At 44.1% G+C, this 25,180-nt stretch overlaps 1 protein-coding gene across 7 annotated transcripts in view; it reads left to right on the forward strand.

The window, feature by feature from the left end:
• Positions 1-25,180, forward strand: part of RUFY1 (RUN and FYVE domain containing 1) — a 377,731-nt gene that overhangs the window by 115,490 nt on the left and 237,061 nt on the right. For all 7 annotated transcript variants that reach the window (XM_069763888.1, XM_069763887.1, XM_069763891.1 and 4 more), the window contains exon 8: positions 22,309-22,378. In XM_069763888.1, the coding sequence (XP_069619989.1) occupies positions 22,309-22,378 (70 nt within the window). The remainder of the gene's footprint in view (positions 1-22,308; positions 22,379-25,180) is intronic.

Below are 25,180 nucleotides of genomic sequence, written 5' to 3' on the forward strand. Positions count from 1 at the left end.
CCCAAACAGATGTCTCCCACGATGACCCATCTTAGGTCAAGTCTCTGAGCATATGGGGCGTTTTGTGGGCCATTAATCTGTTCTCTAGCCTTGTGGACCCGTAGTATGTCTCTTCCGAGGAGTAAGACGATTGGAGCTCCTTGGTCCAGTTCCGGTATCAGGTGAGCTATACGTTTCAAGTGGGTATGATGAGCTGCTACGTACCTCTGGTGTAGGTATCTCAGACCAGACCTGTTGTCGGGAATCTGGTTGCACTCCAGTATTGATGGCAAGGATAAGCAGGTTTGACCGTCCGTAGACTGTACCTTGAATCCGGTCGCTTTCCTCCCCGCCGTCTCGACAGTACCTGCACATGTCTTCAAGGAGTATGGAGAGCTGTGACCAGCAATGTTGAATGTGTTGAAGAAAAAGGACTTGGCTAGAGACCTGTTGCTCTGATCATCCAAGATTTGCTTATACCTTGATTGCCTTATCCTGTTGGCTTGCTGGGAATACTCTGACAAGACAGATCTTCGAGCAGGATCTTCCTGCTACAAGTTCCTTGGAGATCTCTGTACACTGAGAAGTGACCACTGGGGTGTCTGTCAGTGTCCATCTGTTTTTCGGCAGACTCTTCTACTCGCGACGATACCCTTGAGGGTGGCCCAGGGTGTAAGGCCGTGTTGTGCTCCTCACTACTACATTCTGCGCATTTCACACTGGTTTCACAGTTCTTGGCGAAGTGTGAGGTCGTCGCGCAGCATCTGAAGCATATCTTGTATTCCTTTAGGAAACTCTTACGGTCTTCTGGAGACTTCTCCCTCAAGGCTCTACATTTTAGTAGAGGATGAGGTTTCTTGTGTAGGGTGCAGTGTTTGCTGAAATCCTGAGGTTTGTCCTCTTATGGAGAGGACTTACTTGCCCTGTAAGAAAAGCTGTGGAGGTAATGTTAGTTTTGTGGACTGCCACTGGTGTTTTACTGGGTTTTACACCAGAGGCAGTGGTACATGACATAGTGAAATCGAAACTGGGGTCATTTCTAACTTTAGCCTGCTGAGCAACAAAGTCTACAAACACTCTGAAAGGAGGAAATGGTACCTTATGAGCCTGTTTGTAACGGGATCCGTGACTGACCCACTTTTCTTGTAAGTTGTAAGGGAGCTTTTGGACAATTGGGTTGACACCTCTGGCGGTGTCCAGGAATGCCAACCCTGGTAGGTCACCTTCTGCCTGAGCAGCATGTGCCTCCATTAACAAGTCGCTCAGTTCCCTGAGCTTTTGATAACCCTTATTTGCTATCTTGGGAAAATCATCAATTCTTTTAGCGTTTTCTATAGCTTCTATTGACCCAATAACATTCTTTGAGTCTCTCCCACACCATACGAAGTCCTGTGTGGGGGTACTTTGTTAATGTTCCTGATTCTTTTGACGTGTTCAGCTGTCTCGTTCCCAAGCCACTTTACCAGTAAATCTAACTCTTCACTACTGGAAAGTTCCAAGTCTCTGATGGCGTTCTGGAAGGAAGCTCGCCATGCTCTATAGCTCTCGGCTCGATCAGTGAACTTTACAAGTTCCTTGGTCACCAGCTCCCGGCGGGTAAAGAACCTTGCAAAGTTCATAGTGGCTGAGTCAGTGCCGACATGAGCTGGTGTGCTGTTGTAATGCGGTGTGTGTGGTGCGTCCTTCATACCTGGTAGGAGCTTCTGGCTTAGGAAAGTCCTGTATAAAACCGTTCCGAAGCGAAAGGTGTCCCTGTCAGTCTGGAAGGAGGCCGTACCTTCTGCTCTGTAAGACGGTCGTGGTGGTCGACGTCGTTTTGCAGTATACCTTCCTGCTTCCAGTACGGCATTTGGAGGAAGGATCTCTGGTAATCTGTATAGGCTGGTTGGTGTAGCGGGTCAGTTGGCGTCTATTTTGGGATGTTGGTGGACATATTCTGAGACGTGTTGAGCTGGGTCCTGTCGATCAAGGTCTGGTCCACGTACGTCGCTGTCTCGCTCAGATTCCGGAAACTCCACGGCTTCTAAGAACTCAGCTTTGGCTATTGCGGCTGCTGCTTCTTTTTCAGCAGAAAGTCTTTCCAAAGTCGCTCGCAGGCGTGCTGTATCTGCATCTCTATGTGCTTGCAGGCGGGCTCTTTCAGCTTCTTGCTCTGCTTGCAGGCGGGCTCTTTCTGATTCTTGTTCTGCTTGCAGACAGGGTCTTTCTGCTTCTTGTTCTGCTAGCAGACGGGCTCTTTCTGCTTCTCTATCGGCTTGCAAGCGGGCTCTTTCTGCTTCTTGCTCTGCTTGCAGGCGGGCTCTTTCTCCCTGCAATCTTGCCTTGCGCAGGTGTGTACTATGGAGGACAGAGAATGAACTTCAATCCAATATTGCAGCCAGCATGCAGCCAGCGGGTAAGGAAAGGGTGAATCAAAAACCCCAAAACCCCGCCTCCATGGCTGAAGATTGTTCCCTCCAAATCCAGGTGACAGTGTCCCTTTAATGTGCCGGGAGCTGTCCGTTACCGCTCCTGGCACATAGTGCCGAATGTCAGCTGTGATAGCTGACACCCGGCCGGGATTGGCCGCACTCCCCCCGTGATGGCATATGACGTACTATCCCGTCGGTGGTCATAGGGGCCCACCCAACTTTGACGGGATGGTACGTCATATGTCAGAAAGGGGTTAAAAAATCTTCTAGAACAGGGGTGGGCAATTAATTTCCCCAAGGGGCTACGTAAGAGACCGTGACTGTTGCGGAGGGCCGAACCAATAGGCTGAAATGAATTCTTCTCAATATTAATATATTATAATTATTAAATTATTGATAATTTTATTAATATTAATTGTATCACTTAATATTGAGCAGAATTAAGTAATAATAATAATAATAATAATTTTTATTTATATAGCGCCAACATATTCCGCAGCGCTTTACAAATTAAAGAGGGGACTTGCACAGACAATAAACATTACAGCATAACAGGAATACAGTTCAAAACAGATACCAGGAGGAATGAGGGCCCTGCTCGCAAGCTTACAAACTATGAGGAAAAGGGGAGACACGAGAGGTGGATGGTAACAAATGCTATAGTTATTCGGACCAGCCATAGTGTAAGGCTCGGGTGTTCATGTAAAGCTGCATGAACCAGTTAACTGCCTAAGTATGTAACAGTACAGACACAGAGGGCTATTAACTGCATAAAGTGAATGAGAACAATTTTTTTTTTTTTTTTTTTTAAATAGGGATCCTTACATTAATGCATTGAGGCGGTAGGCCAGTCTGAACAAATGAGTTTTTAGGGCACGCTTAAAACTGTGGGGATTGGGGATTAATCGCATTAACCTAGGTAGTGCATTCCAAAGAATCGGCGCAGCACGTGTAAAGTCTTGGAGACGGGAGTGGGAGGTTCTGATTATTGAGGATGCTAACCTGAGGTCATTAGCGGAGCGGAGGGCACGGGTAGGGTGGTAGACCGAGACCAGAGAGGAGATATAGGGTGGTGCTGAGCCATGGAGTGCTTTGTGGATGAGGGTAGTAGTTTTGTACTGGATTCTGGAGTGGATGGGTAACCAGTGTAATGACTGGCACAAGGTAGAGGCATCGGTGTACCGATTGGTGAGGAATATGATCCTGGCAGCAGCATTCAGGACAGATTGGAGCGGGGAGAGTTTGGTAAGAGGGAGGCCGATTAGTAGAGAGTTACAATAGTCCAGACGAGAATGAATAAGTGAAACAGTAAGAGTTTTTGCAGAGTTGAAAGTAAGAAAAGGGCGAATTCTAGAAATGTTTTTGAGATGCAGATAAGAAGAGCGAGCCAGTGATCGGATGTGGGGGGTGAATGAAAGGTCAGAATCAAGGATGACCCCAAGGCAGCGGGCTTGTTGCTTTGGAGTAATGGTGGAACCGCACACGGAGATGGCAATGTCAGGCAAAGGTAGGTTAGTAGAAGGAGAGAACACGAGGAGTTCAGTTTTTGACAGGTTTAGTTTCAGATAGAGGGAGGACATGATGTTAGAGACAGCGGTAAGACAATCACTGGTGTTTTCTAATAAGGCAGGCGAGATATCAGGAGCAGAAGTGTATAATTGGGTGTCATCAGCATAGAGATGGTACTGGAAACCAAATCTACTGATTGTTTGTCCAATAGGGGCAGTATACAAAGAGAAGAGAAGAGGGTCTAGGACTGATCCTTGAGGAACCCCAACAGTAAGGGGAAGGTGAGAGGAGGAGGAACCAGCAAAACATACAGTGAAGGATCGGTCAGAGAGATAGGAGGAGAACCAGGAGAGAACGGTGTCCTTGAGGCCGATGGAGCGGAGCATAGTGAGGAGGAGCTGATGATCCACAGTATCGAATGCTGCAGAAAGATCCAAGAGAATAAGCATGGAGTAGTGACCATTAGATTTAGCTGTTAGTAGGTCATTAGAGACTTTAGTGAGGGCAGTTTCAGTAGAGTGTAAAGAGCGGAAGCCAGATTGAAGAGGGTCTAGAAGAGAGTTATCTGAGAGATAGCGGGTAAGACGGGAGTGGACCAGGCGTTCGAGGAGTTTAGAGATGAAGGGAAGATTAGAGACAGGTCTATAATTAGCGGCACAGTTTTGGTCGAGGGATGTTTTTTTAAGTAATGGATGTATGATGGCATGCTTAAATGAGGAGGGAAAAATACCGGAAGTGAGGGAAAGGTTGAATATTTTTGTTAGGTGAGAGGTGACAGCCGGGGAAAGGGACTGGAGGAGATGTGACGAAATGGGGTCACTGGTGCAAGTGGTTGGGCGAGAGGATGCAAGGAGCTTGCTTAGTTCTTCTTCTGTAACTGGTTCAAAGTCAGAGAGTGAACTAGATGCAGTGGGGGAGGGAGGACAGTGCATGGTATGAAGAGATTGGGAGATGATTTCCTGTCGAATGTGGTCAATTTTTTCTTTGAAGTAATTGGCCAGATCGTCAGCGCGGAGATCCGTGGTAGGGACTGGAACGTGTCAAAGAGACGTTTAGGGTTATTGGACAGGGAGGTGATGAGGGTGTTGAAATAGGTTTGTTTGGAGAGGTGAAAGGCAGAATTGTATGTCTTTAGCATGAACTTATAATGGATGAAGTCTTCGGGTAGATTAGATTTTCTCCACAGACGTTCTGCGCACCTGGAGCACCGCTGCAGGAAACGTGTTTGCAGCGTGTGCCACGGTTGTTGCCGTCTGTGCCGAGTTGTTTTATGTATAGGAGGAGCAGCTTCATCCAGAGCACTTTGCAGTGTTTCATTGTAATGCTTCAGAGCAGAATCAGGACATGAGATGGAGAAGATTGGGGCCAATGAGGACTGCAGGTTCTTCATAAGTTTCTGGGTGTTAATGGCCTGTATGTTTCTATAAGTGTGGAAAATGGGGGTGACCTGAGCTGGATGGCAGTTCTTGATAGAGGATGAAAGAAGGTTGTGGTCAGAGAGAGGGAAAGGGGAGTTTGTGAAATCATCCACTGAGCAAAGCCGGGAGAAGACCAAGTCAAGGGAGTTTCCATCTTCATGTGTTGGAGAGTTAGTATGCTGCGAGAGGCCGAAAGAGGAGGATAGAGATAAAAGGTGAGAAGCAGATGGGGAGAGGGGAGAAGCAATGGGGATGTTGAAATCACCCATGATAAGGGTGGGGGTGTCACAGGAGAGAAAGTGTGGAAGCCAGGTGGCAAAGTGATCCAGGAACTGATGAGAGGGGCCGGGAGGACGATACACCACCGCCACTCGCATGGAGAAGGGGATGTAGAGTCTGACCACATGGACCTCAAAGGAAGGGAAGACAAGTGAGGGCACTTGGGGGATAACTTGGAAGGTACATTTGGGTGAAAGGAGCAGACCAACGCCTCCACCTGCTCTGTTGTCTGATCTTGGGGTATGAGAAAAATGTAGTCCACCATAGGAAAGAGCAGCAGCAGCGGTGGTGTCTGACTGCTGGATCCAGGTTTCAGTAAGAGCCAGGAGATTAAGAGAATTAGAAAGGAAGAAGTCATGAATGAAGGAGAGTTTATTACACACAGAGCGAGAATTCCAAAGGGCACAATTCAAAGAGACAGAAGGCATGCAGGGAATATTAATAAGGTTAGAGGGGTTTCTGGGTGTAACAATTGGGAGGTTTGACTGGCTATAACATGGGGGGCCGGGGTTTGGAGATATGTCTCCAGCGACTAGGAGAAGGAGGATCGAAAGAGTGAGCAGATGGTTAAGTGATTTGTGAGAGCGTCTCTTGTGTTGGATGGTGGGACTGAATGGATCTGCGCTGTTAAGCAATGTGAACAGAGCGTGGGTGCTATACGTAGGAGAGGGAAGGATAGAGGGGCCGATATGGATGGAGTGTAGAGAGTTAATGCAAGGGCGGTGAATGTGAGTGAATGCAGCAGCCAGGATATAGATTATACAAATAAATATGGTGAGTATTTGTGCTGTTTCAAGTGTATATGGATTAGATTTAGATTGTCTTACCTGTCTCCTGCCCTGTCTAACTGCCATGTTATAACTGCCGAGTACTTAGAAAAAAAGTACTTTGAAGTATGCTGACATCTGACATATATATCGTTTGAAACCGAGTACAGCCCCTTCTGTATATCGTATGAGCCCCCCAACAGCTCCTTATATGCAGCATGAGCCCCACACATCCTCCCTATATACACTGCATGAGCCCCACACAGGCTCCCTATATACACTGCATGAGCCCCACACAGCCTCCTTATATACTTTGCATGAGCCCCACATAGCCTCCCTATATACATTGCATGAGCTCCACACAGCCTCTCTATATACACTGCATGAGCTCCACACAGCCTCCCTATATACACTGCATGAGCCCCACACAGCCTCCCTATATACAAGGCATGAGCCCCACACAGTCTCCCTATATACAAGGCATGAGCCCCACACAGCCTCCCTATATATACTGCATGAGCCCCACACAGCCTCCCTATATACATCGCATGAGCTACACACAGCCTCCCTATATACACTGCATGAGCCCCACACAGCCTCCCTATATACAAGGCATGAGCCCCACACAGTCTCCCTATATACAAGGCATGAGCCCCACACAGCCTCCCTATATATACTGCATGAGCCCCACACAGCCTCCCTATATACATCGCATGAGCTACACACAGCCTCCCTATATACATCGCATGAGCCCCACACAGGCTCCCTATATACACTGCATGAGCCCCACACAGCCTCCCTATATACAAGGCATGAGCTACACACAGCCTCCCTATATACATCACATGAGCTCCACACAGCCTCCCTATATACACTGCATGAGCTCCACACAGCCTCCCTATATACACTGCATGAGCTCCACACAGCCTCTCTATATACACTGCATGAGCCCCACACAGTCTCCCTATATACAAGGCATGAGCACCACACAGCCTCTCTATATATACTGCATGAGCCCCACACAGCCTCACTATATACACTGCATGAGCCCCACACAGCCTCCCTATATACACTGCATGAGCCCCACAGCCTCCCTATACACATTGCATGAGCCCCACACAGCCTCCCTATATACACTGCATGAGCACCACACAGCCTCCCTATATACACTGCATGAGCCCCACACAGCCTCCCTATATACAGTTGTGGCCAAAAGTATTGACAACCCTGCAATTCTGTCAGATAATACTCAGTTTCTTCCTGAAAATGTTTGCAATCACAACTTTTTTGGTATTATCTTCCTTTAATTTGTCTTAAATGAAAAAACACAAAAGAGAATGATGCAAAAAGCAAAACATTGATCATTTCACACAAAACTCCAAAAATGGGCCAGACAAAAGTATTGGCACCCTCAGCCTAATACTTGGTTGCACAACCTTTAGCCAAAATAACTGCGACCAACCGCTTCCGGTAACCATCAGTGAGTTTCTTACAAAGCTCTGCTGGAATTTTAGACCATTCTTCTTTGGCAAACTGCTCCAGGTCCCTGATATTTGAAGGGTGCCTTCTCCAAACTGCCATTTTTTTTAGATCTCTCCACAGGTGTTCTATGGGATTCAGGTCTGGACTCATTGCTGGCCACCTTAAAAGTCTATAGTGCTTTCTCTCAAACCATTTTCTAGTGCTTTTTGAAGTGTGTTTTGGGTCATTGTCCTGCTGGAAGATCCATGACCTCTGAGGGAGACCCAGCTTTCTCACACTGGACCCTACATTATGCTGCAAAATTTGTTGGTAGTCTTCAGACTTCATAATGCCATGCACACGGTAAAGCAGTCCAGTGCCAGAGGCAGCAAAGCAACCCCAAAACATAAGGGAACCTCCTCCATGTTTGACTGTAGAGACCGTGTTCTGGGAGTAGGAAAACCGCTTTTAAAGCCGGAGCAGCAGGAAAAAGTTTTGCAAGATATGCAAAAACAAAAAGCAAAGAAAAGAGCACTCACCATCTAAATGAATTCTTAGTCTTTATTGTGTGTGTATTGTGTGTGTGTACATTTAGCCCAACTTGGGTCTCTCCCTAAGGTGGCTAGCATATATGTAGTCTTTATTGTGGCATTAAAATAACAGCAGGGTCCCACAGGGAGAACAATAGTGTCAGGATGGTGAGTGCTCTTTTTTTGCTTTTTGTTTTTGTATATCGTGTTGGACTTTGGCTTTTTTCAATGAGCACCCGAATCCTATGAGCTGGCTTGTTTAACGCATAGCAAGCTTTGTATACCCTATACCAGTGTTTCAGCAGCTGTTCAGTGCGGATTTTTTTTCCTTTTGGTTAGGAAAAAGTTTTGGCTTTCCTTGCTGACTCAGCCTCTAGCTCTTTCGCCTCCTCTTCAGAAGGTTCGAAATCTAAAAGCAGCGAGTCGTCAGTGGATGCTCCCGGTCAGGAACAAGTCACTTCCTTGTGTCCTTCACCCAAACCAAAAGTGAAGGATGCAGCAGGCGAAACTACAGTTTACTCCATGGAGCTCTTTACACATACCGTGCCTGGGTTAGAGAGGGAAATTGTTAAAAGCCCATTACAACATGAATCGGACATGGAGTGCACAGATGCACAGCCACAGCTAGATTATGCTGTTCCATTGACTCAGATCACTACATTGCCCTCGCAGTGTACTGAACCAGAATCTGACCCTGATGAGACTATGGTGCCCCGTCACGAATGCTATAGCACCTTACACGGTGACACAGAGGAAGGTGCACATGAAATTGAAGAGGAGGTGATAGATGATCCAGTTGTTGACCCAGATTGGCAGCCATTGGGGGAAGAGGGTGCCACTGCCAGTAGCTCAGAAGCGGAGGCGGATGATCCGCAGCAGCCATCTACATCGCAACAGCTTTCATCTGGGAGGCCCGTATCTGGCCAAAAATGTTTGTCAAAACCAAAAACAGTTTTAGGACAGCGTGGCCATCCGTTGAAAGTAGCACAGCATGCAATGCCTGAAAAGGTAATCCATAGTAGGAAGAGTGCAGTGTGGGAATTTTTTAACCAAGATCCGAATGATCAGTGCAAAGTTATCTGTAAGAAGTGCTCAAAGACCTTTAGCAGAGGGAAGAATGTCCAAAATTTAAATACAACGTGCATGCGTAGACATTTAACCAGCATGCACTTGCAAGCCTGGACTAACTACCAAACGTCCAGTACCGTTGGTGCACCTGCTCAGAATGAAGGTAGTCAGCAACGCTACATTGCTTCCCTCACAGTAAGCCCACCGGTTAGGACACCACCAGCAGCAAATGTGGAGGTATAGTCGCAAGGCCAAAGCAGTCGGAATCACAAGGTTCTTGGTAGGAAACACTGTAGGTAGGCCAACATCAAGAATACCATCACCAACCCTCTCTCAATCTGCCATGTCCACCACCACCCCTGCTAGTTCGACCATATACAGCTCTCCAGGCCAGCTCACCCTACAAGAGAAAAGCAAAAGAGGGGAGAAGCCAGCGCTGCCTAAGGTTAAAACGCATTACATAAAGTGCAAATGCACATATTAATTTCTAACTGTATTTTCATAATGAGACATTTAGCAAACAATTGATCAATTCTTTGAGCTACCCCGCCACTTCACGGCATTCTCATAATGGGGCAGTCCTACTCTACGTTTTTTATATTCGCTGTGCCATAAAGGCCTCCTAAACGAGTTAAAAGCAAGACCACATTAAAAGCAAGCTGTACCTGGAGCATTACTGAATCACTCCCATGGTGCCAGAGGGGCAAGCGAGGATAAAGGTTGACCAGGTCCAGGCATAGACATTTCAGGTCCAACCTCCACACTGCCCAGCCAGCACAACAGATAAAGGGTGAGACAGGCTGAGACACAGGTGCATAATTAAACAAAGCCTAGGGCAGGGCTGCTGGGCAGTGTGGAGGTTGGACCTGAAATGTCTATGCCTGGACCTGGTTAACCTTTATCCTCGCTTGCTGCCACCACCATGTTTGACAGTTGGGATGATGTGTTCAGGGTGCTGAGCTGTGTTGCCTTTACGCCAAACATATAGTTTGGCATTGTTGCCAAAAAGTTCGATTTTGGTTTCATCTGGCCAGAGCACCTTCTTCCACATGTCTGGAGTGTCTCCCAGGTGGCTTGTTGCAAACTTTAAATTACACTTTTTGTGGATATCTTTGAGAAATGGCTTTCCTCTTGCCACTCTTCCATAAAGGCCAGATTTGTGCAGTGTACGACTGATTGTTCTTCTGTGGACAGACTGTCCCACCTCAGCTGTAGATAACTGCAGTTCATCCAGAGTGATCATGGGCCTCTTGGCTGCATCTCTGATCAGTCTTCTCCTTGTTTGAGATGAAAGTTTGGAAGGACGGCCGGGTCTTGGTAGATTTGCAGTGGTATGATACTCCTTCCATTTCAATATGATCGCTTGCACAGTGCTCCTTGGGATGTTTAAAGTTTTGGAAATCATTTTGTATCCAAATCCGGCTTTAAACTTCTCCACAACAGTATCATGGACCTGACTGTTGTGTTCCTTGGTCTTCATGATGCTCTCTGTGCTTCAAACAGTACCCTGAAACTATCACAGAGCAGGTGCCTTAATACGGAGACTTGATTGCACACAAGTGGATTAGATTTATCATCATTAGGCATTTCGGACAACATTGGATCATTCAGAGATCCACAATGAACTTCTAGAGTGAGTTTGCTGCACTGAAAATAAAGGGGCCGAATAATATTGCACGCCCCACTTTCCAGTTTGTAAATTTCCACAAAAAATTAAAATAACCAATAAATTTAGTTCAACTTCACAATTGTGTTCCACTTGTTGTTGATTCTTCACCAGCATTTAGTATCTTTATGCTTGAAGCATGATATGTGGGAAAAGGTTGAAAAGTTCCAGGGGCTGAATACTTTCGCAAGGCACTGTACATGCATACATGCATACAGCTCTGGCAAAAATTATGACACCACCGCAAGATGTTCAGTTTGTCATATTTATCTCTTTATAAGTATACTAGCTGAAGAGCCCAGCATTGTCCGGGCATAGTAACTAACTGTGATTAGTTATAGTACCTCACTTCTCTCTTCCCCGCCCCCTCACTCTTCTCTTTTTTTCCCCTTCAATCCTTTCATTTTTCCCCCACTCCTCTCATTTCCCCCCCTAACACCTGTCATTTTGGCCTCACACCAGTCATTTTCCCCTCACACCAGTCATTATCCCCTCAGTATATACCTGTATGTCATCTCCTCCTGTATATAGTATATGCCTGTGTCATCTCTTCCTGTATATAGTATATACGTGTGTCATCTCCTCCAATATATAGTACTTACATGTGTCATCTACTCCTGTATATAGTATATATCTGTATGTAATCTCCTGTATATAGTATGTACCTGTGTCATCTGCTCCTGCTTATAGTATATACCTGTATGTTATCTCCTCCTGTATATCATCTCCTCCTGTATATACCTGTATGTCATCTCTTGTGTATATAGTATATACCTGTACGTCATCTCCCCTGTGTATAGTATATACCTGTCATCTCCTGTGTATATAGTGTATACCTGTATGTCATCTCCCCTGTATATAGTATATACCGGTGTCATCTCCTCCTGTATATACCTGTATGTCATCTCCTCCTGTATATAGTATGTACCTGTGTCATCTCCTCCTGTATATAGTATATACCTGTGTCATCTCCTCTGTATATAGTATATACCTGTATGTCATCTCCTGTGTATATAGTATATACCTGTATGTCATCTCCTCCTGTATATAGTATATACCTGTATGTCATCTCCTCCTGTACATAATATATACCTGTGTGCTTTCTCCTCATGTATATAGTATATACCTGTGTCATCTCCTCTTGTATTAGACCTCGTTCACATGTTATTTGTTCAGTATTTTTACCTCAGTATTTGTAAGCTAATACGTGGAGTAAAATAATCAGAGGAAAAGTATATTAGAAACACGTCACCACTAGTGATGAGCTAATATACTCATTACACGAGATTTCCTGAGCACGCTCAGGTGTCATCCTAGTATTTTTTAGTGCTCTGAGATTTTAGTTTTCATCGCCTCTCCAGAATGATTTACATCTGTTAGCCAGCATAAGTACATGTGGGGGTTGCCTGGTTGCTAGGGAATCCTCACATGTAATCAAGCTGGCTAACACATGTAAGTCATTCAGCTGCTGCGATGAAAACTAAATCTCCGAGCACTATACAGTGGGGCAAAAAAGTATTTAGTCAGTCAGCAATAGTGCAAGTTCCACCACTTAAAAAGATGAGAGGCGTCTGTAATTTACATCATAGGTAGACCTCAACTATGGGAGACAAACTGAGAAAAAAAAATCCAGAAAATCACATTGTCTGCTTTTTTAACATTTTATTTGCATATTATGGTGGAAAATAAGTATTTGGTCAGAAACAAACAATCAAGATTTCTGGCTCTCACAGACCTGTAACTTCTTCTTTAAGAGTCTCCTCTTTCCTCCACTCATTACCTGTAGTAATGGCACCTGTTTAAACTTGTTATCAGTATAAAAAGACACCTGTGCACACCCTCAAACAGTCTGACTCCAAACTCCACTATGGTGAAGACCAAAGAGCTGTCAAAGGAAACCAGAAACAAAATTGTAGCCCTGCACCAGGCTGGGAAGACTGAATCTGCAATAGCCAACCAGCTTGGAGTGAAGAAATCAACAGTGGGAGCAAAAATTAGAAAATGGAAGACATACAAGACCCCTGATAATCTCCCTCGATCTGGGGTTCCACGCAAAATCCCACCCCGTGGGGTCAGAATGATCACAAGAACGGTGAGCAAAAATCCCAGAACCACGCGGGGGGACCTAGTGAATGAACTGCAGAGAGCTGGGACCAATGTAACAAGGCCTACCATAAGTAACACACTACGCCACCATGGACTCAGATCCTGCAGTGCCAGACGTGTCCCACTGCTTAAGCCAGTACATGTCCGGGCCCGTCTGAAGTTTGCTAGAGAGCATTTGGATGATCCAGAGGAGTTTTGGGAGAATGTCCTATGGTCTGATGAAACCAAACTGGAACTGTTTGGTAGAAACACAACTTGTCGTGTTTGGAGGAAAAAGAATACTGAGCTGCATCCATCAAACACCATACCTACTGTAAAGCATGGTGGTGGAAACATCATGCTTTGGGGCTGTTTCTCTGCAAAGGGGCCAGGACGACTGATCCGGGTATATGAATGAATGAATGGGGCCATGTATCGTGAGATTTTGAGTGCAAACCTCCTTCCATCAGCAAGGGCATTGAAGATGAAACGTGGCTGGGTCTTTCAACATGACAATGATCCAAAGCACACCGCCAGGGCAACGAAGGAGTGGCTTTGTAAGAAGCATTTCAAGGTCCTGGAGTGGCCTAGCCAGTCTGCAGATCTCAACCCTATAGAAAACCTTTGGAGGAAGTTGAAAGTCCGTGTTGCCAAGCGAAAAGCCAAAAACATCACTGCTCTAGAGGAGATCTGCATGGAGGAATGGGCCAACATACCAACAACAGTGTGTGACAACCTTGTGAAGACTTACAGAAAACGTTTGACCTCTGTCATTGCCAACAAAGGATATATTACAAAGTATTGGGATGAAACTTTGTTTCTGACCAAATACTTATTTTCCACCATAATATGCAAATAAAATGTTAAAAAAACAGACAATGTGATTTTCTGGATTTTTTTTTCTCAGTTTGTCTCCCATAGTTGAGGTCTACCTATGATGTAAATTACAGACGCCTCTCATCTTTTTAAGTGGTGGAACTTGCACTATTGCTGACTGACTAAATACTTTTTTGCCCCACTGTATATAGTATACTAGATGGTGGCCCGATTCTAACGCATCGGGTATTCTAGAATATGCATGTCCACGTAGTATATTGCCCAACCACGTAGTATATTGCCCAGCCACGTAGTATATTGCCCAGCCACGTAGTATATTGCCCAGCCACGTAGTATATTGCCCAGCCACGTAGTATATTGCCCAGCCACGTAGTATATTGCCCAGCCACGTAGTATATTGCCCAGCCACGTAGTATATTGCCCAGTCACGTAGTATATTGCCCAGCCACGTATGTCACAGGTTAAAAAATAAAAAAATAAACATACTCCCCTTCGGATCCGAGGGCCCATTATAGTTCTAACATACTCATCTTCGGATCCGAGGGCCCCTTGTAGCGCTTGGCTGCCGCCATCTTACATTCCCAGGAAGCATTGCGAAATTACCCAGATAACTTAGCGGTCTCGCGAGGCCGCTAAGTCTTCTGGGTAATTTCGCAATGCATCGCCGGGAACGGAAGATGGGGGGCTGGCTCTGCGGACAACGGAGGGTGAGTATAGTAGGTTTTTTGCTTTTTTTAAATTATTTTTAACATTACATTTTTTATTATTGATGCCCCATAGGCAGCATCAATAGTAAAAAGTTGGGGACACACAGGGTTAATAGCGTTACCTGCGGCATAACGCGGTCCGTTACCGCTGGCATTAACCCTGTGTTAGCGGTGGGTGGAGGGGAGTATGCGGGCGCCGGGCAGTGACTGCAGGGAGTAAGGAGCGACTTGGATTTCCTTGACAGACAGAGGCCACGACCAATGAATATCCGTGACAGAAAGAAGGAAAGACAGAAAATCGGAAGTGACCCTTAGACAGTTATATAGTAGATACCTGTATGTCATTTCCTGCATACAGTATATACCTGTATGTCATCTACTCCTGTATACAGTATATACCTGTATGTCATCTCCTCCTGTATATAGTATATACCTGTATGTCATCTCCTCCTGCATACAGTATATACCTGTATTTCATCTCCTCCTGTATACAGTATATACTTGTATGTCATCTCCTCCTGTATATAGTATATATCTGTATGTCCTCTCCTCCTGCAAATAATATGTACCTGTATGTCATCTCCTCCTGTATATAGTATACTAACTGAAGAGCCCGGCGTTGCCCGGGCATAGTAACTGTTAGTTATAACAAATTACAATGATTGGATTGTATCTATTGTACCTATTGTATCCTCACCCACCCCCTGCAGACTGTGAGCCCTCGCGGGTAGGGTCCTCCCTCCTTATGTACTCGTGTGCCTTGTTATCTGCTCATGTTTAATGTATTTGTCTATATTTGCCCCGTATTCACATGTAAAGCGCCATGGAATAAATGGCGCTATAAAAATGTATAATAATCTAATATATAAAGCTGAATGTGTGTGTGTGTGTGTGTGTATGTCCGGGATTGCCATCTGCACCGTCGCAGCTACAGCCACAAAATTTTGCACAGTCACACGTCTGGACCCCGAGAGCGTCATAGGCTACGTTGTGAGGTAAAATTTTAACCCCGCGCTTTCCAATTCACCAAACAATTTTGCCCCTATCTACATAATGGGGAAAAAGGTGAAAGGAAAAGTGTTGGAGGCGTCGAAGCTACAGCCACAAAATTTTGCACAGTCACACGTCTGGACCCCGAGAGCGTCATAGGCTACGTTGTGAGGTGAAATTTTAACCCTGCGCTTTCCAATTCACCAAACAATTTTGCCCCTATCTACATAATGGGGAAAAAAGTGAAAGGAAAAGTGTTGGAAGCGTCGCAGCTACAGAAACAAAATTTTGCACAGTCACACGTCTGGACCCTGAGAGCGTCATAGGCTACGTTGTGAGGTGAAATTTTAACCCCGCGCTTTCCAATTCACCAAACTATTTTTCCCCTATCTACATAATGGGGAAAAGTGAAAGGAAAAGTGTTGGAGGCAAATTGACAGCTGCCAGATGTGAACAAGGGGGACTTAAAGAATGAGAGCGATGGCGCCAAAGAGTATATACCGATCAGTTGCTAAGGTGGGGCCCCGACATGAGATACTCACCACACATGGGGATATGAACACACACACAAAATGTGCCACACACTACCACGTGCTTGAACACATATACCACCCTCAGCACACATTTCACCACACATACACCAACCTCGCCACATAAAAGTCGAAACACAAAAGTCGCCGCTCAAAACTCACCACACGCAAAACTCGCCACATGCAAAAACTAGGCTCACGCAAAACTCGCCACAAGTGCAAAACTCACCTCATGGAAAACTCTCCACACGCAAAACTTGCACACGCGGAAAAATTGCCACATGCACAAAATTTGCAACACATGCAAAAGTTGCCTCACACAAAACTTGCACAGACTCAAAAGGCACCAGACATAAAACTCACCACGTGCAAAACTCGCCATGCGCAAAACTTGCTGCACACAACTTGCTACACTAACCTGTCACATGCAACTCGACACACAAAATGTTGCTACACGCATGTTGCCACACAAAACTCATCTCACAAAAGTCGCTACATGCATGTCGCCACACACAACTCAACACACACAACTTGACAGACGAAACTCGCCCTAAAACACACACAAGTCTGGTATTAGCCTTCAAAAATAAAAATCTGATTAATAAGCAGACAAACTACAAGAGCAACAAATGTACCATATAGGAAATACAGCAGCTGTCAGTCACATGACCTGTCTATTATGTGTATGTGTGAGCTAATATATACTGCCAGGGGGAGGGCTTCCTGTTGGCTGGGGATTTATCAGGCTGCCAATTTATCTTACAAATACTGAGGTAAAAATACTGAGCAAATAACGTGTTAACGAGGTCTAATACAGGAGATCACACAGGTATATACTATATACAGGGGAGATGACACACAGATATATACTATATACAGGAGAGATGACACACAGGTATATACTATATACAGGAGGAGATGACATACAGGTATATACTATATACAGGAGGAGATGACACACAGGTATATACTATATACAGGAGCAGATTACCTACAGGTATATACTATATACAGGAGGAGATGACATACAGGTATATGCTATATATAGAAGATGACATACAGGTATGTACTATATACAGGAGGAGATGACACACAGATATATACTATATACAGGGGAGATGACACACAGGTATATACTATATACAGGAGGAGATGACATACAGGTATATACTATATATAGAAGGAGATGACATACAGGTATATACTATATATAGGAGGAGAGGACATACAGGTATATACTATATATAGGAGGAGATGACATACAGGTATTTGCTATATATAGGAGGAGATGACATACAGGTATATACTATATACAGGGGAGATGACACACAGCAGGTATATACTATATACAGGGGAGATGACATACAGGTATATACTATATACAGGAGATGACATACAGGTGTATACTATATATAAGGGAGATGACAAACATGTATATACTGAGGTGAAAATGAGAGGTGTGAGGTGAAAATGAAAAGGTGTGAGTGCAAAATGAGAGGAGTGAGGGAAAATAGTGTAGTGATCGGAAAATGACAGATGTGAGGTCGAAATGACAAGTGTTAGGCGGGAATGAGGAGTGAGGGAGAAAATGAGAGGTGTGAGGGGGAAAATTAAAGATGTGATTGGGAAAATGAGAGGAGTGATGGGAAAATAAGAGAAGTGACGTGCTATAACTAACCACAGATATTTACTATGCCCAGGCAACGCCGGGCTCTTCAGCTAGTAATAATAATAATAAAAATTATATTGCACATAAAAAGATTTTACATCATATACTCAACACTACAGATTTTCAACACAAATTAACTAAACAATTACCTAAGTATTGGTAGTATTTCATTTTCAACTCATTCAAGAGCCTTTAGGATAAACAACATTTTTGTTTTTTCCTTCCGGTGCAAAGATGAACAGATTTTTGGCAGTTCTAACTCTTGAACAGGCCACGTGAAGTTGACCAAGAGAAAAGCATGGAGATTGCAAATCGATCCCTACTACTTTCAAGGACTGTCCCTAAGCCTTGTTAATGGGCATTGCAAATGCCAGTCGAATTAGAAACTGGAGGCATTTAAAATCGAAAGGCATATGAGATGGAATGAGTGGAATTCTTGAAATGAAATGGTCCTTTCCTTTGGCACATCCTGTTGCTGAGCCGTGTATCTCATCCTATCCTGTGTGATAGCCTGCTGAGCCGTGTATCTAAGGCTACTTTCACACTTGCGTCTGTACTGGTCCGTCGCTATGCGTCGAGCCGATGTACCGACGCACGTGAAATTTGTGCACGACTTGGGCAGCAGATGCAGTTTTTCAAGCATCCGCTGCCCATTCTAAAGTCTGAGGAGGAGGGGGCAGAGTTTCGGCAGCGCATGCGCGGTAGAAAATGGCGAACTCAACAGACACGACGGATCTGTTGCACGATGGACGCGAAGTCTATGGGCAAAAAACGCATCCTGCGGGCACATTTGCAGGATCTGTTTTTTGCCCAAAATGACGGATTGCAATGGATTAAAAAAAAAAACGCTAGTGTGAAAATAGCCTAAGGCTTCTTTCACACGAACGTCTTTTTCCTCCCGTCGTAATCCGTCTATTTTTGAAAAAAACAGGATCCTGTTTTTTCCCATAGACTTGTATTAGCGACGGATTGTGACGGATCGCCATCCATTTCATCCGTCATGCACTGGATCCGTCGGAAAATAGAGGTCCGTCGGGCGGAGAATCACAGGAATCCAGCGTCGTGTCCCGTTTTTTTCATTCTGAGCATGCCCGGAAGGATTTTCAAGTCAGGGAAAAATCTTTCTCTTTGAAATTCAAATACTGCGAAATTCGACGCATCCGTCAGGTTACTGGATGCGTTACATCCATTTGCCAAACTTTTTACAACGTCCGTCGATAAGTCGCGCAGACGCATTATGATGGCCGTCTCAAAACGGAAGTGTGAAAGAAGCCTAATCCTCTCGTGTGTGTTATTGTCTTATGAGCCGTGTATCTAATCCTATCCTGTGTGATACTGACTGCTGACCTGTGTATCTAATCCTTTCCTGTGTGATACAGTCTGCGGAGCAGTGTTTCTAATCCTATCCTGTGGGTTACTGGCTGCTGAGCTGTGTATCTAATCCTCTCCTGTGTGTTGATGTCTGCTGAGCCGTGTATCTAATCCAGGGGTCCCCAACTCCAGGCCTCGAGGGCCGCCAACAGTGCAGGTTTTCAGGATTTCTTTAGTATTGCATCGGTGGTAATGTGATCATCTGCACAGGTGATGATTCCAACCCCTGTGCAATACTAAGGAAATCTTGAAAACCTGCACTGTTGGCGGCCCTCGAGGCCTGGAGTTGGGGACCACTGATCTAATCCTATCTTGTGTGATACTGGGCTCCCCCTGCAGTCTGTGTCAGAGGGTGGTCTGTGTCTGGTAATAAATTATTATTTCCAGAAGAACGATAACATCATAGAAATCTACTATGTAATTGTCTACGGGTCACTTCCGTCTTTCTGTCTGTCCTTTCTGTCACAGATATTCATTGGTCGCGGCCTCTGTCATGGAATCCAAGTCACTGATTGGTCGTGGCAAAACGCCCACGACCAATCAGCGACGGCTTCAGTCCGGCGGCAATATGGCCGCTCTTTCCTCCCCGCAGTCAGTCAGTGCCCGCTCCATACTCCCTTCCAGTCAGCCCTCACACAGGGTTAATGCCAGCGTTACCGGACCGCGGTGTAACGCACTCCGGTTATGCAGCTATTAACCCTGTGTGACCAACTTTTTACTATTGATGCTGCGTATGCAGCATCAATAGTAAAACGATCTAATGTTAAAAATAATAATGATAAAAAAAACCTTATTCTCATTCTCCGCCGTCGCGTCCTGTCCTCGGCACTGCAAGCGGCGGCTTCCGCTTCCAAAGATGCTATGGGAGAAGGACCTTCCATGATGTCACTGTCATGTGACCGCGACGTCATCACAGGGCCTGCGCTCATACCAATCCTGGGACCGGGAGCTGCCGGGTGCACCGCACCCAAGACCCGGAACTACAATGGACTCTTCAGAAGGTGAGTATATGTTTCTTTTTTCTTTTTTAACCTGTTACATACGTGGCTGGGCAATACACTATGTAGCTGGGCAATATACTACGTGGCTCTGTGCTGTATACGATGTCGCTGTGCAATATACTACGTCGCTGTGCAATATACTACGTGGCTGGGCTATATACACGTAGCTGGGCAATATACTACGTGGCTCTGTGCTGTATACTATGTCGCTGTGCAATATACTACGTCGCTGTGCAATATACTACGTGGCTGGGCAATATACACGTAGCTGGGCAATATACTACGTGGCTCTGTGCTGTATACTACTTAGCTGTGCAATATACTACGTGGCTGGCCAATATACTACGTCGCTGTGCAATATACTACGTGACTGGGCAATATACTACGTGGCTGGGCAATATAGTACGTGGCTGGGCAATATACTACGTGGCTGGGCAATATACTACGTGGCTGGGCAATATAGTACGTGGCTGGGCAATATAGTACGTGGCTGGGCAATATAGTACGTGGCTGGGCAATATACTACGTGGCTGGGCAATATACTACGTGGCTGGGCAATATACTACGTGGCTTGGCAATATAGTACATGGCTGGGCAATATAGTACGTGGACATGCATATTCTAGAATACCCGATGCGTTAGAATTGGGCCACCATCTAGTGATAAGAATAATAGGCCTCAGTTACCACAACTGTCTACAAGGAAAACTGTTGCTCAAAGCAACCAATCACAGCTCAGCTTCTTATAAACAGCTCTGGTGAAATAAAAGATGCTTACTGATTGGTTGCTATGTGGAGTGGGCGTGACTGTTAAACACACACACATGCTTAGTGATTGGTTGCCGATACACACACACACATTTTTATATAGAGAGATTTTTTGAGTAAAATGTAAATTGTTCTTTTATTCTATAAACTATTGACAACATGTCTCTGAAGTTCCAAGCAATACATTTTGTATCTATTTTCTGATATTGAGAAATGATCAAAATAACATTTCTCATTTTCAGAAAATAGATACAAAATTTGTTGTTTGGGACTTCGGAGACATGTCAATAGTTTATAGAATAAAAGAACAATTTACATTTTACTAAAAAATATATCTATAAAGAGAAAAATCAGACAAGCTGAATATATTGCAGTGGTCTCTTAATTTGCCACAGCTGTGTATACGGCACGTCTCCTTCGGGCTACAAGACCTAAAAAACTGTGTCTTGTAGTCTGAAAAATGTGGTATTTTGATCTGACACAACTCTACTTCCTCTCGTTTGTAACCAGCAACATTGGGTGCAGAACATGTCTTATTTTACTTCTGAGCCATGTCTGGTGTTGGTAGTTTTTGGGAGAGTTGGCTGAGATGGCTGAAAGCCATCTAATGTATATGGGTGTCTTTGGTAGACAGTATATTTGTAAATGCTGGCTTCATGGCTTCCCTCCTGCACTGTATAAGCTAACCCTTGACCATGTCAGTAATATATTTAATGCCTCAAGAGCTGGTTGACACCTGGGCTGTTGGGGCATGATCTGGTCTGCACAATATTTATACTGATGCCCCACAACCTTTACATAGATTAATGACAGACACAAATGGGACGAGTTTGACAATTAGTTTTTTAATGGAGAATGTCAACTGATGGCATAGGATGCTTTATAACTGATGAAAACTGCTGATATATGACTGGTTAAGGGACATCAGAAAAGCTACGATCACAACTGGTCGGAAACCTAGTGAGGTCCGAGTGTTATATGAAAGCTTTTAGCTGTGGTAGATGCTGACATATATTTGACATAGCATGATGCTTGGAGATACCAAGGAATTAAAAATGTGAGCAAAGGTAGGAGAAGCGCAGATTTTGAGTAGAGCCTTAGACTGGTGGTGACAGGCTGATGTTTGTTATTACCAATTTAAATGACACGTATAAATGTCTTTTTAACAGCACTTAAATTTATAAATTTTGCCACCAATAATTATTTTTATAACATAAGAATTGACTGTTAATGATTAATAAGTAGTACATTTATATATTTTAGTTGCACTGTTGGAGATCTTCAATCAAAAATTGAGCTTTTGGAGAAGACAAATTCAAAGTTAAATGACGAGGTTTGTCCTAGTTCTTTTTAGCCTGATTTTTAACTGCTTCTCAACATTGAGATACAGGAAAGATATATACTGTATCTTTATACCGTGTTAGCCAGTAGATAGAAAAATATTTAGAATTGAGAGTCCTCAGTGGTCCTCAATTCGAAATATTTTTCTATCCACTGGCTAACACGGTACAAAGATATATATCTTTCCTGTATCAAAATGGAGGATACCAGAATGTACCGCATCTTTATGGAACTAATGCCACTTTTAAAGAAACGTGCCAACCACTGAGGCCTCTCAATTCTAAATATTTTTCCTAACATTGAGGTAATTTGGGTGCAGATGTGCAGGTATGGAGCAGGCTCTGAAGCTTATCTTGCGCTCTACATGGTGGTTGTTGTATGGTTTATACCAGTGTCGCCTGCAATTGACAGCAGCATTCAGAGGTAGCTTTAATCAATGCTGTTAAACAAATTACCAGTCACTGACAGCAGTATTTAGGAGTGATGACATGGCCCTCACAGAGCTCTGATCCCAACATCAAATCTGTCTCTGATTACCTACACAGAAGGATCTACACAAGATGTTTGGAACAACCTCCCTGCTGAGTTCCAAACTGTGTGCAAGTTTACCTAGAAAATTTGTGACTTTTGATGTGATTTTTGAAGGGAGAGATGGTCCCACCAAATATTGATTTGATTTTAGATTTCTGAATCGTTCAATCGGTTAACATCTTATTTTTCATTCATTAACAAAATACAACCACTTCTAGTCGCAGCAAGTTGATGTCGCGTCTCTCTTTTAGCTTGCGTCCATGTTCTGCTCAATCCACCTTTTACACAGCCATAACTTTTAGTTTTTTACTTAGTGGAATTTCATTTCTCAGTGATACCTGCATCAGTTCTGCTCCTTATGGAATGTGTACATGTTGAGAATTTTCATCAGATTCTTCTGCATGAAAAACACATTCTAAAATATACTTTTTATTTTGTGTATTTGTTATGCTTTTTTATACATTTATTTGAATGGATGAAATACACTGCAAAACACTGAAAGAATTGACATGCTGCAGATTAAAAAAATCTGCAAATAAAAAATAAGTAGCATGAGATTTCAGGAATTTCCTTCACTTTCCTGATTCTGTGAAAAACACAATATGTTAACAAGCTCTTAGTTCCCTAACCCACAGCACCCAATGTCCCAGGATGATAGGCCACCTGAACAGCAACTAGCTAATTTATTGGAAGAGTATTTGTTCGGATGACATCAGGCTGGAGGATGTGGAGTAACACCATTCAAAATTATGGCTGGGTTGCTATCTCTGTAACTTGTGGTGGTAGGTGCACTGCCAGATGTTAGACCACTGTAAGCCATTGCAGATCTCAAGGTATGCTCTAAAGTGCACGTATTGTGGATGGAGGAGACTAAAACAGCATGAAAGCTCTGGTCTGGTGGTGGTGAATCGTACATGCTGGTGTTGAAGTATTTTGCATGTTGCCGACAGACCAATCATAGGCAGTCTACAGGAGGAAAATAAGCTCTCGACATCCAGGCTGTCATCAGATGAAGAGACACCCACTACTCATTTGGAAAAAGAATGCCTGCCAGCAAATAGAGCAAGCTTCATGTTGAGCTCCTAAGCCTTCTCTTCTTGTCTTTGTGGCAGCCAGACTGCTTCCTCGAGTAGTACGTAACAGGCGTCATCAGCACCATTGTCATCAACCACCACTACTGCTTGTCGCATTCTTCCTCCTCTCTCTCCATAATTGCTTTATCAGTTTAAAAACTGCTGACCTGTTCCTGCTTCATAAATATACTATTTTTTGGATTTGTTAATACAATTTATTGTGTTTTGTGAATAGCAGATGAGAGATTTTTAAATGTACAGTCTATAGCTTGTTGTTTAGGTTACTGACCTCCGTGCAGTCCTCGCCTGGCCAGTTAACATAGCAACGAGCATGCATTGTGAGGAGGGTATATGCTTTACAGCCTACCTGCACCGTTCTGAAGCTGGTTGGATACCTGGATCTTACCAGCTTTAGTTCCCCTGCACCTTCCACCATTAAACTGGACCAGCTGCATGACTTTGCTGCTTGTCTGAACTGTCAGTTTTCAGGAGTGTGTTGCCCCTGAAAAGCAGGAATTTGCAGATTTGGAGCAGTTTTCTCATTATTTGAGACAACCCATTTTATTGATTTTATTTACCGGTACATAAAGTTAAATACAACGTTTCAGCTCCAAACACAATATTGAGCCTTCCTAACTTTGTCTGATAGTCCGTTTTGTTTGAGTTGTTGTTTTCTTCAGTTAAGCGGAACTGGCGATCTGTCTTTTTTTTTCCTTAGATGTTATGTATGTATATTTTTTTGTCAGAAAAATGTACAAACTTTGTCATTGCAGTGAACCAGTGAGTTATGAACAAGTCAAATAGCTCAACTCAACAAGAATAACAAGTTTATTATTTTATTTTGGGCTTTATTGCTTCCATTTGCTTTGGGTCTGATATAACAAGTGGTTTCGCCAATTCAAAATACCACTTTTAAGAACTGCTAAAATGATTTATCCCTCTCATGACAAGCATCTTTAGTACTTCGTATAGCATGCTATTGATATTACGAGCCTGTTGCAGATGTGGTACCTCGCCACACTGTGTGCTTTTTGCTCCTATTACAGTGAGTACTGACTTTGAAGGGGTTCTCCCATGGGCATACAGCGAAATTAAGAGGCACCAATTTAAACTTTCGTTATGACTAGGGTCTGAATTGTGGCCCCTAACTGCTATCAAGCAAGCTATTTGGTATCCATTAATGCACTGCT

The sequence above is a fragment of the Ranitomeya imitator genome, chromosome 4 (assembly GCF_032444005.1).
Source record: "Ranitomeya imitator isolate aRanImi1 chromosome 4, aRanImi1.pri, whole genome shotgun sequence".
Lineage (NCBI taxonomy): Eukaryota > Metazoa > Chordata > Amphibia > Anura > Dendrobatidae > Ranitomeya > Ranitomeya imitator.